The sequence below is a fragment of the Carassius gibelio genome, chromosome A4 (genome assembly GCF_023724105.1).
Source record: "Carassius gibelio isolate Cgi1373 ecotype wild population from Czech Republic chromosome A4, carGib1.2-hapl.c, whole genome shotgun sequence".
Lineage (NCBI taxonomy): Eukaryota > Metazoa > Chordata > Actinopteri > Cypriniformes > Cyprinidae > Carassius > Carassius gibelio.
The window spans coordinates 199,312-223,948 of NC_068374.1; the positions used below are offsets into that span (position 1 = coordinate 199,312).

At 37.0% G+C, this 24,637-nt stretch overlaps 2 protein-coding genes across 2 annotated transcripts in view; one reads left to right on the forward strand and one right to left on the reverse strand.

The window, feature by feature from the left end:
• The window catches only part of LOC127966565 (gastrula zinc finger protein XlCGF57.1-like), a 164,763-nt gene that overhangs the window by 112,863 nt on the left and 27,263 nt on the right, over window positions 1-24,637 (reverse strand). The window lies entirely within an intron of this gene.
• Window positions 21,337-24,224, forward strand: LOC127966661 (uncharacterized). Its single transcript, XM_052567818.1, has 3 exons — window positions 21,337-22,543; window positions 22,738-23,054; window positions 23,494-24,224. The coding sequence occupies exons 1-3, from the start codon at window positions 21,741-21,743 to the stop codon at window positions 23,856-23,858; spliced, it is 1,485 nt and encodes a 494-aa protein (XP_052423778.1). The 5' UTR covers window positions 21,337-21,740; the 3' UTR covers window positions 23,859-24,224.

A 24,637-nucleotide genomic window follows, 5' to 3' on the forward strand; every position in this document is an offset into this window, starting at 1 on the left:
ACACCATACACTCTCTCTTCAACTCTCCCCTCTGCTCCGTTGCACCCACAATAACTACTGGGAATCACCAACACTTCCTGTGTTTCTCCTCTTCCCCGAATTGCCCAATCAGTGATCGCCACGCTCAACAAGACACCTGTTCCCAATAACACGCCGATTTGGGTTCATCGCCGTTCCCGGAAGCGGCGGTGTTTGCGATATATGGTCCGGGCGGAACTAATCTTCCTCATTTTTGGTTCCGCCCCGTCACAGTCATTCCGTGACATCTGCCTTGTTCTCCTTGCACAACTAAATTTGTCGCGTCTGACTGCTGTTCTGTCTAATCCTGGCCTGTCCCTGTCGTCTTGGTCGCATAACATGCTCATAATTGTATCTGTTGTCTGTCATAAGTGTAAATAAAAACAAAATTTCCTCAGTGCTGAACTGTCATTGTGATCCATTGTTTTCCTATGGACTAGAGCCCTTTCCTATGGACTGTTTTCTTAAACCCTCACCCACCAGCTCCCGCTTAATGTGTGACCAGGCCTGCCTGCTCCCGCAACCTATGTGTTCCACTCCCGCCCACAAAGTTTGTCTCCACTAACTGAAAAAACCTAACTGATTTCACATTAACAATAGCTTGCTTAACAGGTTATTACAAAAAAGGAAATAAATTAAAATGTTTGTGTGTTTGACTATTTAACAAATGAATTTGATCACTGGGCCTTATTTCTTTGCTTACTCCATATTACTATGAAGAAAAAGTATATTGCTGACTGACTGCGGTCCTAGACTTGTGCATCTTTCTTCCAAGATCCGCACATACAGTATTGTTCAAAATAATAGCAGTACAATGTGACTAACCAGAATAATCAAGGTTTTTCGTATATTTTTTTATTGCTACGTGGCAAACAAGTTACCAGTAGGTTCAGTAGATTCTCAGAAAACAAATGAGACCCAGCATTCATGATATGCACGCTCTTAAGGCTGTGCAATTGGGCAATTAGTTGAATTAGTTGAATTGGGTCGTTCAAGACATTGTTCAGAAGAACAGCGTACTTTGATTAAAAAGTTGATTAGAGAGGGGAAAACCTATAAAGAGGTGCAAAAAATGATAGGCTGTTCAGCTAAAATGATCTCCAATGCCTTAAAATGGAGAGCAAAACCAGAGAGACGTGGAAGAAAACGGAAGACAACCATCAAAATGGATAGAAGAATAACCAGAATGGCAAAGGCTCAGCCAATGATCACCTCCAGGATGATCAAAGACAGTCTGGAGTTACCTGTAAGTACTGTAACAGTTAGAAGACGTCTGTGTGAAGCTAATCTATTTTCAAGAATCCCCCGCAAAGTCCCTCTGTTAAAAAAAAGGCATGTGCAGAAGAGGTTACAATTTGCCAAAAAACACATCAACTGGCCTAAAGAGAAATGGAGGAACATTTTGTGGACTGATGAGAGTAAAATTGTTCTTTTTGGGTCCAAGGGCCACAGGCAGTTTGTGAGACGACCCCCAAACTCTGAATTCAAGCCACAGTACACAGTGAAGACAGTGAAGCATGGAGGTGCAAGCATCATGATATGGGCATGTTTCTCATACTATGGTGTTGGGCCTATTTATCGCATACCAGGGATCATGGATCAGTTTGCATATGTTAAAATACTTGAAGAGGTCATGTTGCCCTATGCTGAAGAGGACATGCCCTTGAAATGGTTGTTTCAACAAGACAATGACCCAAAACACACTAGTAAACGGGCAAAGTCTTGGTTCCAAACCAACAAAATTAATGTTATGGAGTGGCCAGCCCAATCTCCAGACCTTAATCCAATTGAGAACTTGTGGGGTGATATCAATGCTGTTTCTGAAGCAAAACCAAGAAATGTGAATGAATTGTGGAATGTTGTTAAAGAATCATGGAGTGGAATAACAGCTGAGAGGTGCCACAAGTTGGTTGACTCCATGCCACACAGATGTCAAGCAGTTTTAAAAAACTGTGGTCATACAACTAAATATTAGTTTAGTGATTCACAGGATTGCTAAATCCCAGAAAAAAAAAATGTTTGTACAAAATAGTTTTGAGTTTGTACAGTCAAAGGTAGACACTGCTATTTTTTTGAACACACCCCTTTCAACTAATTGCCCAATTGCACAGCCTTAAGAGCGTGCATATCATGAATGCTGGGTCTTGTTTGTTTTCTGACAATCTACTGAACCTACTGGTAACTTGTTTGCCACGTAGCAATAAAAAATATACTAAAAACCTTGATTATTCTGGTTAGTCACATTGTACTGCTATTATTTTGAACAATACTGTACACACTGAATGCCCCTCTGACAGCGTACTAGATGCGAGAATGCTCAAAATGAAACGTGTGAATTTTAAGGGGGCATTTTATTCAGTGACAAATAAGAATCGTTTTCAGATGTCTGACTTTGCTTTTGTCTAGTAAACAGCAGCAATAATTTTATTCTCAATTTCTTGTGTTGACTCCATTTCTACTACACACCACCCCGCGGTTCTCCCGCAAAATGTTATGACCGCCCACTCCCAACCGAAGCAAAGGTAAAACCGCCCACTCCTGCGAGATTTGCTCAAAACTCAATGCAGCCCTCTACCAGCACTTCAAATGCACAAAAAGGGTTTCTGTTGTCTGAGTTTGGTTGGTTACCATTGTGTTGAAGAGCCTGTATTTAGGGTGATGATGGACCAAAATCATTGATGTTATAATGAATATTTCTTTATTTCAAATCAGTAACTGTGTAGTAGCTAATGCAGTGATGAGTATCATACTTCATTATGTGTCAGGAAGGTTGCATCTCCAGACTGTTGTGAATGTGCTCAGGTTTGCAGAGACTCTGGATTACAGGTAATAATGTTGTAAATAATGTTCAGTTTCTTGCACAGAACAGTCACTTCACATCATAAAATGGCAACGTATTGTCAGTAAGCAAGCATATTAATAAAAAAAAAAATTCTCTCTTTCTCAAGTGGCGGTGATGATCACATCCCCTTTTACCTGTTTAATCCTCTAAGCTGTTTTGCTGTTTTTAGCACAATATACCTATATGTTACATTCAGTTTCTGAAACCACACATGAAAACACGCAATACGTGGTAGCAGGGCTTGACATTAACTTTTTTGCTCACTAGCCAATGTGGCTAGTGGTTTTCCAAAGTTACTAGCCACACAGCATTTTTACTAGCCACATTTTTGTTGTTGTGAAATTACCTGATACAAGTAGACTATGGTGTGCTAATATTTACTTGAACTAGATTTACAACCCTTTTAAATGTAAAACCACTGTACACACCCAAATCAAGATTACATAAATGTAGGTCATTATCATTAGCTGTGATAAGATTGTGTGTAAAGCTCATTTTAAAAATAAAACCATGTATTAAGATAAAGACATAAAAAGTAGTTTTTTATTACATAATAAAAGTGGTGCATGGATGAAGAAGATTGAACCACACTGGGAAATTCTTTGTTACAAGTTGCAATGGAAAGTAGGTCAGTTGAAAAATGCATGCCATGGTTCGGAACAAAGTTGCTTTTATCTTCATAAAAATTTGAAGGGAAATTTCCTCTCATCATAAAGAACACATTTTAGTTTGTGTCATTTTTGTGCTCAGGCCCTAATAATGACTACTGGTTAGGTTGCAACCCTCTACAGACAACTTGGCAATTGAATCACCATTGGCTAGTAAATATTTTAGTTTACTCGCCAAACTGATGTGGTGTGAATTAGGTTACAGAATGCGGTTGTCACGCCTGAAACTAACTGTACTGTATTAAGGACTCAAATACATTACTGAAAACCATATTCTGCTGCTTTGTGAACATGGCCTGTATATCTGTCATGGTGCGAGAGAAAGCCACTCTGCTGCACAAACACGTCTACAGTTTGTTGTGTGTTTTCATGTGTGGTTTCGGTAAGTTACAGTGACAGAGAAATGAGCTATGTGTCATCTGAACGTTTTAGATCCAGTCTCCACCTGAACATTTTAGATCCAGCCGCTCCCGTCAGTTTTTTGTTCTGCGTGCAACTAAAATTCACCGCTCTCCATCAGTTAATGAGTTAGTGCTGTCAATTAATACGATTTGACGGATGAAACGATTGGAATCTTGTCATGTCAGAAAGTGATAAGACTTTAAGTTTTGTGGATGTTGCCATATTTTTTATTACTTTGGTCGCTGTTGCTATGGTTAGTTGGAAGGAATATGGACTTGACTCCTGTTACACATTCATACATACAACACTCGAGATGCTGCTGTAAGTTTCGAGATATTTCGAGACTCATAGCTGTAAGTAAATGCGGTTGTTTATCTAATAAACTGTCAGTGTGAATGAAGCCCTAAAGCATAAATAGTTTCAAATGGTTTTCAAGTATGTATCACACCCTCTTGTTTTAACTAACGTGTTACACCCTCAATTGTAAAGGCCTCACCTTACTCTCAAATCATCCAAATACAATGTCAAAGCAAACCAAAATATGTAATTATCACTTTCTGTTCTGAAATTAGCCTCCAAATGGCAAAGGTTGCATGAGGTTAAGTGAGCACTATGCAACATCATCTTTGCTTCAATTATTGCTTCAAATAATTGATTTGTGATGAGGCGATGAAGGAGGTCAGATGAACAAAGACACAAAGGTGACACCTGAACTGCTGAAACGTCACAGCCCACAAACCTCAACCATTGCACTTGCAAAAAACAAACAAATCCTCTTTTTACTCTTCCTTGCATTTCTCCTCTGCTTTAGTGTCTTCTAACTGACCTTTTAAATAAATGTGGCATTGTAAACTAAAGATACTTTTGGCTTTGAAGCAAATTGTTTACTATCTTTTATTTTAAGTCACTTGGGATGAAATCAAATGCTAAATGCTTGACTGTAAATGTCAGAAGCATCCTAATAACATGGTAAGGATACAAAGCATGCACATTATCTTGGGGGGGGGGGGATCTTTTGGCACCATTCTCTAAATATTGATCGATCTATTAACCATCTAGACTACTAGTATAGATATGTAGATAAAGTAATTTTCAGATGCAACGGATGCAACAAATTAAACAGGAAAAGCACAAACAAAACTTGTAAATAAAATAATTTTATATATAATTTAATAATCTATAGCCTATAGTTTTATATATGAATCGGGTGTTTGTCAACTGATTGCATGCAGTTTCCAGTGTTGACAGCTCTGTAAAATAACTACTAAAATATGAAAATATAAAACACACAAATACAATTTTAAGATACTTCCATTTCTGATCAAAGAAAGTAGTAATTCATGTAATAAAACATGAGCACGATTTTAGTTTTAATTGTCAGAATTTTATCATTAAAAAAAAAAAATGCAATCCAGACTGGATTTTAAAAGATAATTTGCCTATTTCCATTTGCTGCATGTTTTAAAAAAAACATGCTAAACATATTTTTTGTATATTTGGAGAAAAAAAAACAGAGATAAGTCATGTATAAGTCGCATTTTATTACATTCAGAAAAAATACTGGCAGGCCTAAAGTTTAATGTTATAATGTATCAACATCATAGGCTTTTTTAGCTCCCCTTAACAACAAATCCTTTTTTTGTTTTTCTTTTTTTTTTTTGTCATACATTAAGGGCAAAATTCAAAAGTGGCAAATTTTAGCAATTTGAAGATTCTACAATATTAGAATACTGTTCCGTTCAAAAAAATATTTTTTGCTAAGATTGAACCAAAATTAAATCATTTAGCTTTTAATCCAAGTATCTAAAAACCTTCACCCACCCACTTGTAGTTCTGAGTGGGAGATCTTCCCAGGGCAGCTTGCCTCACAGACTAAAACAGGTGAACAGGTGCATCCTACGCAGAAGCCTTGTTGAAACACAAAAGTCTTCCTTGCCTCCAAAACATGCAACTTTTATAGATTTTCTCATTATTATACTCATGGTTAGGATTATAAGTGGGGTTATGAGATGGGCTTTATTGGTAGGTTTAGGTTGTGTAGGTTATTTGACTATATTATGATTTCTCAGGTCACAGAGTTGTTTGTAGGTCCAAACACTAAACACTACATTGTGAGAAGATATTTTTATTAGTTTATATATTTTCATTGTTGTGCAATGATGATGATGTTGTTTTAAGGTGGGGCAGGAATCTTAGGGTTGCCACCTGCCCTTAAAATACGGAATCGTCCCGTATTTGAGAATAAAATATCGCGTCCCGTTTTGAATCAATACGGGACGGGGTTTGTCCCATATTTTCGGAGTTGTCTTCAATGCAGCATCTCATGCAAATCATCCCACCGGCATTCTGTGAAGACTCGTCCTATTCTGCCCCTGATTGGGTAATACTCGCTGCCATCGGTGGATTGATTGGTTTGTTTCAGAGTCAGAGGAGGGCGGGTCAATTTGTCGTGAGTGTACTCTGTTGCGCACGGTGGCTTGTCAAATGTGCGACAGCATGACTCGGGAGAACAACATTCATACACTTTACAATAAGGTTAATTTATTAAACATTAGTGTAATAACTAACATGAACTAACAATGAGTAAGTAATACAGTTGTTACAGTATTTATTAATCTTTGTTAATTTTAGTTAATAGAAATAAAGCTGTTCATTGTTCATGTTAGTTCAGTGCGTTAACTAATATTAACAAGATTTTAATAAAGCATTATTAAATGTGGAAATTAACATGAACAAAGATGAACAATCGCTGTATAAGTGCAGTTCATTATTAGTTAATGTTAATTCATGTAGTTAACTAATGAACCTTATTTTAAAGTGTTAGTGATTTGTTTATTACAGTTAAGGTGTACAGTCAGACATACTGTAAGCATTATTTTAATAAGAGATAAGAGAGATATATTTAATAATAAAAATATAGTGCCTATGTGAAGCAAATAAACAACTTAACTAATTTAAATGATTGCATTCTTCAATAGGCTACTGAAGAATTAACAATAGACTATATAAAATAGATTAACTTACCAATAATAATAATACAAAAATGTGTGTTTTACATGAACTTAGAAATGTTTGTAGATCGGTTATTTATTATGTGGTTTCACTGTTTGGATGGTGTTACTCTCTGCAAACAATGACAAATATTTTATCCAAAATCTGTGTCCACGCCAACTTATACAATTACTAAAATTCATTAGCAATTAATATTTTAATGAAAACATGTTTTAAGTCGTGATTTACCACCACTGGTACATCATCGGACCTTTGGTCATCGTACCCCCCCACCCGTCCCTTATTTTTCTGTATTGAAGGTGGCAACCCTAGCCAGGATTCAGCTGTGGCGAGCTTCCCAAGCTCATGTGGGCTGACAGTCATCAGCCCACATTTGAGCTCTCCTTGTCATGTGTTCTTTACAACTCGTGAAATTGCTGGAGAATGCGGGCAAGTTAATCGAAGTTTGCCAACAGCAAATTGTCGCATCTCACCACACACCAGGGGGTGTCCACTAGTGCATCCCGATTCCGGATCCCCTGGTGCAGGCTTCCCAGTTGTTGTCGATGATTACTACACATGATGATGTGGAAGTCAATCTGCAAATGTTTGAAAACACCACAATAACTGAGGACTGAGATCATGACGACTGGGAACGAGCAATGGCACCTCTCCTGACTGGGGAAGCCCAACGTACCTTCTTTAGTTTACGTGCTACTCGGGCCGCTCAATACAAGGAAGTAAAGAGGGAAATTCTGGCCCGGGTGGGGCTGTCACCAATTTGCGAGGCACAATACTTCCATGACTGGGTCTATAAACCCTTCTTGCCAGCCTGTGCCCAGACCATTGAGTTATCTCGTCTCGTGCAACACTGGCTGTTAGATGGGGATCCATAGCCAAAGTGACGGTTATCCAATGCCCGGGTGGATGAACTTCTGGAACGCTTGGGAAGGGCCTAGTACATTACTGCAAATGTGCATGTCTATTGTAAAAATAACATGAAAAACCTGTAACTTTGAATGTTTAAGAAAAAACTATGCTAAACCCTTTACCCTCATCCACTATTCCGTACATGTCTTTACTATAGTCCACTTGACAAGTGAATGAAAATAAGTTAGTGAATTCAGACACTAAGTGTCATTGGTGATGAAAACATGCTGTTAACAGGAAAACAACTAAAGTTAAAACCAGTAACACCAAAATCCTGACATTCCAAGTTCAAGCTCTTTCACTTACAGTGACAGTAATATAATACCAAAGAACAAACAGTTCCAAAAAGTTTTCAAAGAAAATAACACACCGTATCTCTGTTTTCTGTTTGCTACCCCCATGGTTGTAAATACCTCACCTTGATCTACCCACATACACTGTCAAAGCAAATAAAGCTTATGTTATTAAAATGCTGTATGTAAGCTTTAAATCTCTCAGCAAAGGAGGATTAAACAACTCCAGAAACAGAATTACCAGCTTCATATATTACTAACCAAACTGACTTTATTTCAGTCAGAAATCTACAGAACTACTTATTGTGAATTAACATTGATGAGTAGTTTTTGGTGAATTTCACTCAACAATTAGTAAAAGGTCATAGCACTTTCTAGAGAATAGTTTTGTGATTTTTTTTTTTTTTAAATTGAATTGCGGAAGAAATTGTTTAATGTTCTGTTGAGATTTAAAGGGTTTCTGTTTTCTGAGTTTGGTTGGTTACCATTGTGCTGAAGAGCTGTGTATAGGGCGAGGATGGACCAAAATCATTGATGTTATAATGAATATTTCTTTAATCATTAACTGTGTAGAAGCTAATGCAGTGATGAGTATCATACTTCATTATGTGTGAAGAAGGTTGCATCTCCAGACTGTTTTGTGAGTGTGCTCAGTCAGGTTTGCAGAGGCTCTGGATTACAGGTAATAACGTTTAAAATAATGTTCAGTTTCTTGCACAGAACAGTCACTTCACATCACAAGACATCAATGTATTGTCAGTAAAGCTGAGTTCAGACTGCATGATTTTAGCCCAGTTTTTGGCTCGCCAACAGGATTTGAGAACTTGCCAACAAATGCCCGAAATCATAGGCAAATCGGTGCTCGTTCACGCGAGTGAAAATCACACAGTGTGAATGAGCAAAGACGCCATCTGAGAGAATCGCAGACAAGTCGCCTATGCTTGTGAGATATTTGACATGCTAAATATCTGGACCTGTCGGCGATTCAAAATCATGCTGTGTGAAAAGTGTTCTGACTGAAAACTACATCGGCGATGACCGACAGCCAATGAGAGAGCAAGATACAGAGAAGCGGGGAGTTTGGCGAGGAGGTATAAAGCACAATATCAGCAAGCATGGCTTCATTTCAGTAAAATACTTTCTTCTCAGTCTATTTGGACCCATGAAATTAAAGATAAATTTGGCAGGAGCATCCGTGTCTGTTTGACATTCAATCTGAGCTATCCCAGTCTCACATGAGAACTCTGGTCTTGCATGTGTGATATCGCATTGTTTCCTTGTCACATATTGCTGGAGTTTGGTTGTGAAACGTAGTTTGCATGCCAGAGTTGCCGGCAGTTCTTCCTATTGTAAAGTCATGCAGTGTGAAACCTTCTGTTGTCGATCCATCATGCAGTGTGAACACAACAATGAATGAATGCTGGCCAAGATAGTCATGCAGTGTGAAAAGAACAGTAACTCGACTACTTTGAAAATCATGCAGTCTGAACTCTGCTTAAGCAATCATATTCATTGTGTTTGTTAGGTTTTTTTGTTTGTTTTCGTTTTACCATTTCACAGACTAGGTCTGGTCTTTCCTTTTATTTCATGTCCTCCCTCATTACAATCTCATATCATACCATGTCATACCAATCTGTTGTCTCTAAGGTATGTTGACAGGGTAAGCTTTATAGTGAAAACTCAACACTCTTGTCTAGGAGGCCATAGCAACAACAAAAACATACCTTAACTCCATCTAGTGGTTATTTTAGCATTTTGCCACACTCTACACACTAAAAAATAATGGTATATCCAAGGCCTCCACATAAGACTTTTTGACCACAGGTGTGGATGTGAAGTCAGATACCGAAATTATGTCACAAACTTCAATAAAAACGTATATTCATATTCACCAATTGCTTTTTTTTGTTATTTGTGTAGATATAGGCCTCAAATAATTAGCCTAAAATGAGTGAGGAGAGAAGTTATGTTCAAGTTCTACTTACAAAATGTGAAAATGTGTCAAGAAATTTTTTAAGTTCAATAAAAGAAATACAATTTATATATAAATATTAATTTATATATATAAATATTAATTTATATATATAAATATTAATTTATATATATATATATATATATATATATATATATATATATATATATATATATATATATATATATATATATATATATATATATATGGGTCAATATCACTGTAGTGTGCCTTTCGGTGTCCTGAACGTAAATAACTCATTTTCCATGATAACTCAACATACAAATGACTATGAAAGGTGTGTTATATTAGGCTAAGTTTTTTTTTTTATAACAGAAACATTACTTGGCTCTTTAGATACATTTTCAATATTTTCTTTAGTTTTGTATGAGAGGATGTATGTTGTTTTGCTATGTCCCAGGCACTGCTCATTAAGTTTGAATGAGAGTAAAATAGTCAAAAAAAAAAAAAAAAAAATTGTTTTCCTATTAATATTTTGTTAAATAAGATATTACTCAAATTGAGTGTATTGATCATTTTGTAATAAAACAATATTTTTATTTAATAAAAGAGTTTGTCCATGTCCCTTGAATGGTTGTCCACCCTGTCGTATTGCGGAATCTGTCCCTTTGAGAAGAGGCCATCACCATTAGTGACATCATCACAACAGATTTTTTTTATATGTTCAGTAGCGGGAATTTCAACTGCTGAGGTGAGTAGCAGCTGACTTTTCAACTGACAAATTTTCTTCATATAAGTTTGCTTACTTGTTTCGCCAAAGCTTAACATGTCCACCCTGTCGCCATAAAATATAAAGGAAGTGATTAAAATATAATATTTTCAAAATATGTAAGTTTAAATATACCAAATTCTCTTCAACAACCAGACTAACTATTTAGCTAGTCACAGTTTGTTGTAAGCTAATATGCTAATTGAAGCTCAAAAAGTCCACCCTGTCGTTGTTACAAAATGTCCACCCTGTCGGCCACTTAGACTCGGTGGCATTCATAGCATTCATTTGTAGTTAATATTACAATTTATAGAAACATCTGCTGTAGATAATAGTTGTAATAAAAAAAAAAATATTAATGTGATTGAGAATGTAATTATATATTTATTTTTTTAAGTTGAATAAATGTTTCATTGTCATATTTTGTCATGCTTTTTGTGTTCTGCTTTGTGTCCACTACGTCGTTACAATCTTTTATGTATTTATAATTTGAAAGCAAACAAATAACCCTGTTTAAGCTGTAGTAGGTAACTTTTGACGCTCTAGCGGTTAATAAACAGAACTGCTTGCGTCTTGCGGAAGAACATCGTAGCCAGAACTACTTTTCTCTGTTTATGTCTATGAAGAATCACAAAGGTACTGGGTTACTCCGCCGCGGTACCCCCGAAGCAATCTAAAATAGTCTGAATATAAACACTTATTATAGGTGCACCCTAGTGATTCAGGACAAGCCAAAAACATGGTTTGGAAAATGGATTCATGGTGTACTCGCTTATTATATACATTTTTCTACATTTTGAACACAAACAAAATTACGGACCGCAGCTCTGATTGGTTATTTTTTACCGGGAGCGATGGAGTTTGTGCAAATGGCAATAGGACACTGGGAGGAGCCAGAGGAGCTTGATTTTCTTCACAGATTATCTGTCTCATATTCTACTGTCAGGACATAATGACAGGTTTAACAAATATGTAAAAAATATATTTTTACAAAAGTTACCTTCTGCAGCTTTTAGGAAAGGGACATCATACCTTTCAGAAAGTATAATTTGTATCTTAATGGTGCAATGAAAACATATTTAACTGTAATTTATATGTCCACGACAGGGTGGACATATCTATGCTTTATGCTCTAAAAAATGGCCCATAATTAAAAAAAAAACATAGTGTGAGCTTAGATAATATATTTATTATAGTATTTGAGTGTCTACTATTATGACATGACATAAAGTGAATGGTAAATTAAAATCAAAATGTGTGAGTAATGTGAGGATTGAAAGGCACTCTATGGTGATATTGACCCATATTATATATATATATATATATATATATATATATATATATATATATATATATATATATATATTATTATTACTTCTTTTATTGAACTAAAAAATTCACACATTTTCACATTTATACACATATATATAAAAACCTATGCGAGTATGCGCCGAATAGAGTGCACAGTGCACGGTGCAGTTCAGGTGCACGCACATGAGCGAGGGCGAGCGCCGGCCGCATTCCTCAAAGAAAACTGGACCGTTGGACTCGACATCAATCAAAACCAGGACGACGACGAACGCAACGAACACCTTTTTAAACAGAGACAGAAGATATCTTTCGAGGTGATTGTCATAGCGCATACTGCGACTGAAATATACAATTAGCGCCAAGTTACTTGTCAGGGGAAACTTTTCATTGTATTTTGCGTGTTTTGTGACATTAATGCTAAGTTTAGTATCAATCTAATGTTAGCGGAGTGAGCAGCCTGACCAACAGTGTTGGCCAATAAATGTTGTTTCACAAACACTGAACTGTATGTTAAGTAACTTAAGTGTAAGTTAACTGGGGTCGTTCTTTTCTTGACTTTCTCCAGACATAACGTTATAACACTACCGTTTAATATCTTTTCAAATCACTAATAGCGAAAAGTGGCGGGCTTTATAGCTAGCTGCATCGTTACCATGGAGACTGTGTAGTCTTGTAATGTTAGTGTCTCACCTGATAGTGTAGAGTACATTTAAAGGATTAAGTTTGTTCACCTCAAAATTAAATTGTCCTGATAATTTACTAACCCCGATGTCATCCAAAATATCCATGTCTTTATTTCTTCAGTGGGAAACAAATAATTTTTTGAGGGATACACATCCAGACTAATAGCAACCAACTAACTTACCCCAATGTTAAAATAAGGTCCAAATGTCCGTGAGAAATTTTGTGTCTAACCACAGCACGGAGGAGATTATCTCTGAGTTTCCATGTTTCAGACTGGCCAAAATGGTAAGTAGTGTATAATTGCCTCCTTAGTATGACTTATGACTAACGAGTTATGACTATGTCTTTTCTACTTTGCCTTCATCTTAACATAAGCTCCTTTGGGATATGAGAGACCGTCCCAACGTTGATGTGGACCAACAGATTCTCTCTCAGCTATCGGTAATGGCACCTAAAGTCCTTCAAGTTTCAAGTCCGCTGATGGCTGAGATCATACATTCCTGCATATATCTGTCCTGTGTAATAATAAAGACTAATTTCTAGTTTATTAAAGATAGTAATTACTGTCTTAGTAATTAATTGAAAAATAAAGAAAACTTATTAGAAAAAAACATCTACCATGTTATGTTAACCTAATTCTTGTTTTGTTTAAAGGACTACAGTTGGAAGCAGCTTTTCTGCTCTTGCCTGTGTAACCGGTGGCTCACGACACCAGTTTTAAAATCACTTTTCTCTGCGTTGTGAAAGCAGACACGGGACAACAGGCGGCGGTTTCGCTGGGTTTTACTCTGAGATCTGATGTAAAACAAAATAAAAACAGCCTCTGAGTACAATCACCCTTATCTTGCTCTCTTCCATGCAATTACAATGCCAAGAGGAAGAAGAATACAGAGAAAACATACCTGATGTAAAACAAAATAAAAACAGCCTCTGAGTACAATCACCCTTATCTTGCTCTATAAAACAAATGTGACGTAGATTTAATTACCATGTGCTTTTCATCTCCACATTAGGCCAAAGACACAAATATAACTTAAATTGGGCAAAATGACAAAAATAACCACACAGGTAAGTAAAATAACATAAAACACAATTTGCAACGAAGATATAGAAATAAAAGCAACAATTAAAATAAAGATTAATAAGGATTAGCAGGAGCCAAAAATAACCCACCTCTTCCATGCAATTACAATGCCAAGAGGAAGAGGAGGGGACATAACAGGAAATTATGTAGGCTCATGATGACATCACCGCAATAAAGGGGAAGCGTACTCAACACACTTAGGCAATCATATCAGGTTCATGTGAAAAACAATTTTGTGAGAATTCTAACAATCAATACATATGTTTTAACAAAACACTTTCTTGTACCTGTTACACCTGCACTGTTTAAGGAGGTCCCGGGGTTGCTGTTTGAAGTTGAGGTGAGCCATGAACAGTTGACTGAGTGTGAAGCAAGTCTAATTAAAGGGTTAGAAAAATCAAAATTGTGTTAGTGATAACTCACCCTCATGTTGTTCCAAACCCGTGAGGCCTCCATTTATCTTCAGAACACAGTTTAAGATATTTTAGATTTAGTCCGAGAGCTCTCAGTCCCTCCATTGAAACTGTGTGTACGGTATACTGTCCATGTCCAGAAAGGTAATAAAAACATAATCAGAGTAGTCCATGTGACATCAGAGGGTCAGTTACAATTTTTTGAAGCATCGAAAATATATTTTGGTCCAAAAATAGCAAAAACTACAACTTTATTCAGCATTGTCTTCTCTTCCGTGTCTGTTGTGAGAGAGTTCAAAACAAAGCGCTTTGTCATTCGATGTAACCGGATCTTTGTGAACCAGTTCACCAAATCGAACTGAATCGTTTTAAATGGTACGCGTCTCCAATACGCATTAATCCGCAAATGACTTAAGCTGTTGACATGAGGGTGAGTTATTAATGACATAATTTTGATTATTGGGTGAACTATCCCTTTAAATTCACTGTAAAACAGCTTCAATGGGCTTATTGTTTTATTCAACTATTTAAGGTTTGCCTTTCAAATAAATTAGAAGATGGTTAATTCTATTATCCCTTCTCCCCCAGGGCCATGCTCAGACCTGCCCTCCTGACACACCAACACCTAAAATGGTGCTCAAAGGCAGCAGGGAGGGTCATCCCATGCAATACGACCACATTGTCTTCATGTTGGATTGCCAGTCCATTACCAGTCCATTACTGAGGAGAGTGAGGACATCTCAATGACACTGGGCCTCATCCTTTGTATATATTTTCTGTTTAGGAACGAATATCCTACAGGACTGAAAAAGACACTGACCTTCCTGGAGTGCGTTGTCTTAAAAATGAAGGATGCAGCCGGACTTCCTGTCACAATTAAAAGAGTGTACAACTCAGTCTGTGCATCTCTCATCTCTCAATCTGTGCATCTCTCTCTCTCTCTCTTTCTCTTTCTGGGGCCTATTCCAATTTCTATTTTTTTCCTTCTATTGTTTATAACTCCTTTAGCCAGTGTTGTTAATGTTAAGAAGCACTGATTATATTTCAAACAAAAATAAATGAATTAAACTATTTTAAAAGTGTAATGTATTTTCTTTATCAGTAAGCTTTTAGTACAGGGTTTTGAATCTTTCAATCCATGATTTGATATAAAATCGTCATTTAGAAGCATATTGATTCAAACATATGGCATGATAATGGCCTTACTACCTTAAAAAAAGGTTCTATAAAGCACCATTTGACAAATGTGCTGTGAAGCTTAAGTCCCATTCATTCTAAAAGAGGTTCCCCTAAAACGAGCAAAAGAACCACTGTTGAGCACCATTTTTGTTGAAGTAATTGTAAACAATCAAGGTGCTTTATGGCACCTCTTATGGTTCTTCATAGCACCATTTGACAAAGGTGCTGTACAGCACCTTTAAAGATAAGTGCTATGGCACTTAAAGTGGTTCCCCTATGATTACGAGCCAAAAAAACACCTTTAGTGCTATTTAGCACCTTTTCTTTTTAGAGTGTAGTAATCTTGAAAAAAAAAAAAAGGATTTTTATTACAGTGTATAGAGAGAATGGAGCTGGATCGGATCCTGTCACAGTTTTAGAAGCACTGGCGGTCTTCGATACAATGGGGGAAAAAGAAGAGGGCATATATTATATACTGTACTAATCAATCTAGCTCATTTTTAGTTATATAATGGTTACTGTGGTTAAAAATGGCTTGTTAAATTGTTGGGAATAGTAATACTTTTCTCTCATGTATAGTTTTATATATATATATATATATATATATATATATATATAGAGAGAGAGAGAGAGAGAGAGAGAGAGAATGTTAAAAGCCATGCAATTCTCTATTTGATATCTTTTTTTGGTTGACTTCAGATCACAATGTCAACTCTGTATCTTGTTACAATTCCTTGATTAATTGCCTTTGTTCATATTTTCAAGTTATTATGTAATTATTAATTCACCTTCATGTCGTTCCAAACCCGTGAGACCCAATTTTTGTTCTTTGTGTGAAAAGAATAAAGTTTAACTGGCTAAGCATTTTAAAATGTATATTGATAATAAATTTATATTGAATAGAGCAGGGGTCGGCAACCCGCAGCTCTTTCATCCCTCCGCAGTGGCTCCCTGTAGCATGGGCATAGAGTATTCTGGGGACATGTTCCCCTGACTGATTCAAAACAAAACTCTTAGCCTGGATTTTTTTTTTTTCGTGTGTTAATGTAGATGTTTTCAAGGGCCAGTTTGAATAAATTTAGATTTGAATTAAAAGATTTACATTTATTTGTGTCCACAATGATGTGAATATCACGGAGTGCTAAACTCTGCATTTAATTTCTTATCTGATTAAAATTAAGAGATTAGATTTTTGCATCTCTGTCCCCCTTAGTTCTGAAATGATTGCTATGCCCCTGCCCTGTAACCTAACTGAATATAAAACTTATTTTATCTTCTATTTAGGGATCAAATAGGTAATTGCACCATGTGAATTGCTTTTTTTATGTTGAAGGATGCAGACCCGGCAGTAGAGGTTTGGGCTTTATATGTAATTCAGTTTTATTGGTCAAAATTTGGATCTGGTTCAGGCTGTGGGTTGCATATAGATAATCACTGTTAAACACGGTCTATCAAAATGATCGAAATATATTTTGAGTTTGCATAAATTTTTAAATATATGGATGTCTTTTTTTATCTTTTTACATTTTAATTGGACACTTTAAATAGTAATTTACAATGCAGGATAGAGAAAGAATGTGAACCCTTGAAATTAATAAATTTGATTCTTGATTTAGCAGTTAAATCTCTATTAAATGTTTTAAAGAACCATTTCAACAGAACAGAACAACAGAAGTAACTGCAGCTGCTTGCCAATCAATTCAGATTGTAAAGTACCTTACCATTAATTACCATTAATAAGTCGTTAAACCCATGTCAAGAAGCGGCACAAGTGGCAAAACGGGATAAGGAGGGTGGATGATTAGCGAGGGATACCCAGTGTGAACATATTACTGACCATTTGATAATTACATTTATATCTATATTCTACTGATAACTTAAAATATGTTAAAATAAATGTTACTATAATAATTTGAGGAATGTTTCATTTGCATAGAACGTGTTGTCTTTCTTAATGCTGTATTGCACCTTCGCGTGAAGTGGAAAATCAGTTCCGGAGCAATCAATGCCAACTAATTCAGCACCTTCACTCGGGACAGCGCTCTTGTTACGTTGGACGTATGAGGCAGCATGCTAAGAGCTTCCTAAGGGTCACTTCGGGGAAGACACTTAGGAACATAAACAACTTTGGTAAGATATATCTTTCGAGGTCTTCTTAGCACGCTAAGAGTGAGCGTTATCGGGAAACCGGGCCCAAAACAATGCAAGGTTTTTATTTAGCACAGTGGCTAAATTAACAAATAACCAGACGCCACCTGATTCAAATATTCCATCAACGTGTAATAGTAATGACTTTATGAATTTCTTCACTGATAAAATAGATAACATTAGAAATACAATAGTGAATGTAGATTCTACAGAGTCTAACACTTCAGTTTCATCCATCGCACCTAAAGATAAACTGCAGTGCTTTACAACTATAGGCAGAGATGTATAGTAATGAAGTAGAACTACTTCACTACTGTACTTAAGTACTAAAAGGCGGTATCTGTACTAAAGTATTATTTTTTTCTCCTACTTCCACTTTTACTTCAGTACATATTTTCGATGCGTTTAATACTTTTACTCCGATATTTTTTTTATGTGCTGCATCGTTACTCGTTACAATTATACATTTTTTTACGAATCATTCTATTCCAAACCCACATTACCACTGCCAGAACTGTAGATGGCAGGTTTGACGAAGCTGATATCATTGAGCGAATCAAGCGATTAAGAAGACTGCACGTGCTCCCGTTCTGCCTTTTGATCAGCGAAAAAGATGGACGAACCAAAAACACCACCTTCCACCCCTTCAACTTCAAGTGATCGTGGCTGTGAGAGTGAGGAAGGAGACCACCCCTGGCCCTACTTAGAGTCCATGTTCTTATATGTCGGAGTGAAAGATAATTCATATAGAATGAAGTGCTTACTCTGCCGCCCGAAAGGTTGTGAAATAATGGCCTTCAAAAATTCACCGTCGAATTTGAAGAAACATATCAAGGTAAGTTACAAATATCATCACAAATCACACCATCTTGAGCTATCAGCAAGCCCTTTTGCTAAGTTATCTAGCGACATGCTGCGGTGTTCACTTAACGTTAACTAGCTGGCGATCATAAAGGCTGTCATGCAGCGTGTTGAATTGAATGGTGTTTTTCACCCATCACTAATGTCTACTTTCTCTTATTTTATGACATAGCCTAGCTACTGTTGCCAAAAATAAATCGTAGAGCATGTCTCCTTTGGTGCTGCTTAATCACACATCCGTTTTTATAGTGTAGTAGTGTTTTATAGGTAAATGGTAGTATAGATTGACACTGACATAAGTAATGCAGGAGTTTTCCTCCATTTAAATGTTTTTGGCGGCCGCCAAAGCCTTATTTGTTCGGTGAGTGATGTAGAATAGAATGACTGCTGCGCTTGTCAGGGCCCATACAGTATTGTTCAAAATAATAGCAGTACAATGTGACTAACCAGAATAATCAAGGTTTTTCGTATATTTTTTTATTGCTACGTGGCAAACAAGTTACCAGTAGGTTCAGTAGATTCTCAGAAAACAAACGAGACCCAGCATTCATGATATGCACGCTCTTAAGGCTGTGCAATTGGGCAATTAGTTGAATTAGTTGAAAGGGGTGTGTTCAAAAAAATAGCAGTGTGGCATTCAATCACTGAGGTCATCAATTTTGTGAAGAAACAGGTGTGAATCAGGTGGCCCCTATGCAACACTTGTTGAACATGCATTTGAAAGCTGAGGAAAATGGGTCGTTCAAGACATTGTTCAGAAGAACAGCGTACTTTGATTAAAAAGTTGATTAGAGAGGGGAAAACCTATAAAGAGGTGCAAAAAATGATAGGCTGTTCAGCTAAAATGATCTCCAATGCCTTAAAATGGAGAGCAAAACCAGAGAGACGTGGAAGAAAACGGAAGACAACCATCAAAATGGATAGAAGAATAACCAGAATGGCAAAGGCTCAGCCAATGATCACCTCCAGGATGATCAAAGACAGTCTGGAGTTACCTGTAAGTACTGTGACAGTTAGAAGACGTCTGTGTGAAGCTAATCTATTTTCAAGAATCCCCCGCAAAGTCCCTCTGTTAAAAAAAAGGCATGTGCAGAAGAGGTTACAATTTGCCAAAGAACACATCAACTGGCCTAAAGAGAAATGGAGGAACATTTTGTGGACTGATGAGAGTAAAATTGTTCTTTTTGGGTCCAAGGGCCACAGGCAGTTTGTGAGACGACCCCCAAACTCTGAATTCAAGCCACAGTACACAGTGAAGACAGTGAAGCATGGAGGTGCAAGCATCATGATATGGGCATGTTTCTCCTACTATGGTGTTGGGCCTATTTATCGCATACCAGGGATCATGGATCAGTTTGCATATGTTAAAATACTTGAAGAGGTCATGTTGCCCTATGCTGAAGAGGACATGCCCTTGAAATGGTTGTTTCAACAAGACAATGACCCAAAACACACTAGTAAACGGGCAAAGTCTTGGTTCCAAACCAACAAAATTAATGTTATGGAGTGGCCAGCCCAATCTCCAGACCTTAATCCAATTGAGAACTTGTGGGGTGATATCAAAAATGCTGTTTCTGAAGCAAAACCAAGAAATGTGAATGAATTGTGGAATGTTGTTAAAGAATCATGGAGTGGAATAACAGCTGAGAGGTGCCACAAGTTGGTTGACTCCATGCCACACAGATGTCAAGCAGTTTTAAAAAACTGTGGTCATACAACTAAATATTAGTTTAGTGATTCACAGGATTGCTAAATCTCAGAAAAAAAAAAATGTTTGTACAAAATAGTTTTGAGTTTGTACAGTCAAAGGTAGACACTGCTATTTTTTTGAACACACCCCTTTCAACTAATTGCCCAATTGCACAGCCTTAAGAGCGTGCATATCATGAATGCTGGGTCTTGTTTGTTTTCTGACAATCTACTGAACCTACTGGTAACTTGTTTGCCACGTAGCAATAAAAAATATACTAAAAACCTTGATTATTCTGGTTAGTCACATTGTACTGCTATTATTTTGAACAATACTGTAAGAACGAGCTGCGAGAGAGAGAGAGCGCCCGGCCGCGCTCACGCATTCACCGTCATAAAACAACACGAGCACTGTCTTGCTCTCAAATTGTTCTCTATTTGTTTACATAGTTAAAGTGCACTGTGAAGTAACATATACCAACAATGAACAGCTGTATTCTTATTAACTAATATTAACAAAGATTAATAAATACAGTAACAAATGTATTGATCATGGTTAGTTCATGTTAGTTATTAGTCTAATTCATTAACTAATGTAATGTTAACAAATTCAACCATATTGTAAAGTGTTATAAACAAATCATTTACTCAGAACACCTCTTGAAATGAGAATATAAGTGTGCTTACCACATTTTTTTTTTTTAGTAAGATTTAATCTTAATGAACTACAGTATTTTTTCAGGTTATTTATATGACAATGTGTAGAAAAATTACCTAAAAAATAATTTAGCCTAGTTTAGACTGGAGTGAGGTGAAAAAAGAAAAAAGTGCAAAGCAAGTTGATGTTAGCTAGCTGTTAATTGTATTCAATTGTATATGGTAGAAAATTAGACTTTTAGTCAAAATAAACTTTTTGGTAATGAAATCGAAGTGCTGACAACAAACAAAGCATCTCAACTTGTCTGCATCTCAAGTGGTCTTCGCGCACTCCCGTTTCTCATGATGCATGGTTGTTTGTATCAAGTTAGGCCTACAGGGTTTTGCAAGTAATTGCAGAGAAGTACTAAAGCAGAATCCATGAAGGATCTTTGTTTATGGGGTTTCTTGCTTAATTTTTTTTTTAATATAGAATTATGGTGGATAACTGACTTATTTTAATTTAATTAATTTTGCTTTTATCAATAGTGTAACAGCAGTTATTACATAATACACTCACCTATAATGTTGCTCACGTTATCATTCTGTGAAGGTAAAACTATATATTTTTTTGTCTCTTTTTAGAGCAAGCATGAGTGCTACTTGAGTAGATACGAGGAACTCACATCTGCAAAGCGAAAGAAGACTGTGATTCCCTCCCCTTCCATGAAGCAGGCCACATTAATGGGTAGCTGGAACACGATGCCTCAGAGATCCATCGACAAGGCAATCATGAAGTATGTTGTCCGAGGACTTCAGCCTTTCAACATTGTAGAGCAAGTAGCTTTTTGCGATTTTTGTGTTAGACCTGGTGCCAAATAGCAAAATAATGACAAGAATCACACTCACATCTATGATTGATGATGCTGCCAAACAGATGAAGATCAAGATTATTGAGGCCATGAAAACTGTTGACCACATCGCGACGACCACTGACTGCTGGTCAGCCAGGCGGCGTAGTTTCATTGGGGTCACGGCTCACTGGCTGGACCCGGAAAGTTTAAAAAGGTGCTCAGTGGCCCTGGCCTGTAAAAGATTAAGAGGCTCTCACACTTTCAACCTTCTGGCAAATGCACTTAATGATATCCATGCGGAGTATGACATTCGGGGGAAGATAGTCAGAACAACCACGGACAATGTCTCCAACTTCATTAAAGCCTTCAAAGTCTTTGGTGGAGATGGAAATAATGCTGGTGCTCTAGTTCAGGAGGAGGAGGAGGAAGAGGAGGAAGAAGAAGCAGACAAAGATGAGGAGGAGGTAGAGTTTGTCGATGTATCTTCACTTTTGGATGAGGATGATGGTTTTGAGTTCCAGCTCCCAAAGCACCAGCGTTGCGCATGCCACATTCTTAACCTAATAGCCACTGCCGATGCCAGCAAGGCAGTGTCCAATGACGCGTACAAGAAATTATACTACTCAACATTTGGCAAGTGCAATGCACTTTGGAATAAGTGTTCAAGATCCTCAACAGCAGCTGAAACTGTGGAAGATGCCTGCTCCCTCCAGCTTGTGCGACCGAATGCAACGAGGTGGAACTCTTTGTTCATGGCTGTGGAGAGACTGCTCAGGATAGGGAAAGAAAAGGGAGAGGCAACAATGAGAGTTTTCTGCACAGATTTGAAGGTTCCAATGTAAGTTTAAAAATGTTTCATATGGTAGTCCTTCTGTTCAAACTCAATTCTGGTCCATATTGTCTACTTGTACAACATTGAATTGAATGATTAACATTGAACCATGTACCAATTCATTGCATGATAATCATCCAATCATGTAGCAATGCTGTTTTTTGTCTCTTATTGTTTATATGTTCTTGTCTTCTTCACAGGTTTAATCCAGCTGAACTTGCATTCCTGTCAGAGTATTCTGCTGTCATGACTCCAGTCACCCAAGCAACTAACATTTTGCAAGCTGAAACCAATGTCCAGATGGGGTGGCTGCTCCCAACTGTCAAGCTCCTGAAAATCAAGCTAAACAGGATCAAGCTACCGCTGAAGTACTGCAAGCCGCTTGTGGATGCCTTGCAGGTGGGCATTGAGAATCGCTTTGGCCCTATGATGGAAGACCCAGAGCTGGTGGCTGCTGCTATTCTGCTTCCAAAATTTAGGACAAATTGGACACAGGAAGATGAGACAATCAAAATAGGTAAGAAATATAGTGTATGGGTGCATTATTTGTGTATTTTACCAATTTGCAATCAAGAGTCACACATACAGTACCGCTAAAAAATTGGGGATTACTTTGAATTTTTCTTTTTTATATGGAAACACATATGAGCTTGTCCTGTATATAAGATATTGCAAACATACCTATAAACAGGGCATTATGATGTTAGAGTGAGAAATGATGTGGTATGGGAGCCTTCCTCTTTAGCCTTGTAGTATGGTAGCAAAGCCTTCCTGTCTAAGGTCTGCCAGGTTGTAAATGCTGCAAAAGGCTTTTTGTTTAAGGGAATTATTTGAAGTATAAAGTCGTCATTTCCATTAAAATGATTTACTGACAATGTCATCATGTCAAATCTGTGGTTACTGTCATGATGGGTTGAAACTATTATTATTGTTTATAACACATTCTTATATTTCAGGAATGGACTATATCAAACGAAGCATTGAAGACCCCTCGTTGCAGTCCAGTGAGGTCAACAGGTCCAGCTCATCTGATGAAGAGGACTTCTTTTCTGGCATGCAGGGTTTTAAGGCACAAGACAGTGCCAAACCACTAGATGCGTACTTGTCATGTTCAGCAGATAACATGGACTTGCTCAAGTCTTTTCCAGCTGTGTGCAAGTTGTCTGTTAAGTTAAACACACCCCTTCCAGCATCAACAGCCTGCGAGAGGCTTTTTAGTATCACAGGATTAGTCTGTAGCCCTAGAAGAGCGAGACTGAATACATTCAATTTTGAAAACCAACTACTTTTGAGGATAAACCAAAGATTTCTAACTTCCTAAATACGACTGCTTTATGCATACCAGTTTAAGAAGTGAATAAGCTGTGGAGAAAAAAAAAAAGCACAAGGAGGGAAGAGAGGGTAGAGATGCTTTAAAGGGGAAGGGGCATATTTGATCTGTTTTTGTTTACAAATATTTAAGCTGTGTTTTTAGGTGCTCTAATCACTTTTGTTTTTACATAAGAAATACTTGAATGCGGCCTTCTGGCTTTTGAGATCTTTTAGTTGCCCTAACAAGTTGAGGGTGAAAGGAAAATGTGTAACTTCCAAAAATGACTGCTTTATGCACACTAGTTTAAAAAGGTAATAAGCTGTGGAGAAAAAAAAAACAAGCAGGGAAGAGAAGGGAGGGGTGCTAAAGGGGGAAAGGGACATACTAATCTGTTTTTTTTTTTGGTTTACAAAAGGTTAATCATTTGAAATAATAAAAACAATATATTCAAACTTTTGACTACTTTCTTTAATAACTACATAACACAATACTTGTACTTTTACTTTCAGTACTTGAGTGGTAAATTTTAAAATAGACTACTTGCAATACTTAAGTACAAAAAATGTTGAATACTTTAGTACTTCTACTTAAGTGTGGTGCTTAAAGAGCACTTCAACTTCTACTCAAGTCACTTTTTTGATAGAGCACTTGTACTTTTACTCAAGTATGGGTCTCTAGTACTTTATACATCTATGACTATAGGACAGGAAGAGCTAAATAAACTTATCACTGTATCTAAACCAACAACATGTTTATTAGATCCTGTACCCACTAAATTACTGAAAGAG

Coding starts and splice junctions, on each gene's coding strand:
- LOC127966661 (XM_052567818.1), top strand. CDS start 21,741: ATGACAAGAATCACACTCACATCTATGATTGATGATGCTGCCAAACAG. Junction 22,544..22,737: donor ACAGATTTGAAGGTTCCAAT/GTAAGTTTAAAA, acceptor TCTTCTTCACAG/GTTTAATCCAGCTGAACTTG. Junction 23,055..23,493: donor AGATGAGACAATCAAAATAG/GTAAGAAATATA, acceptor CTTATATTTCAG/GAATGGACTATATCAAACGA.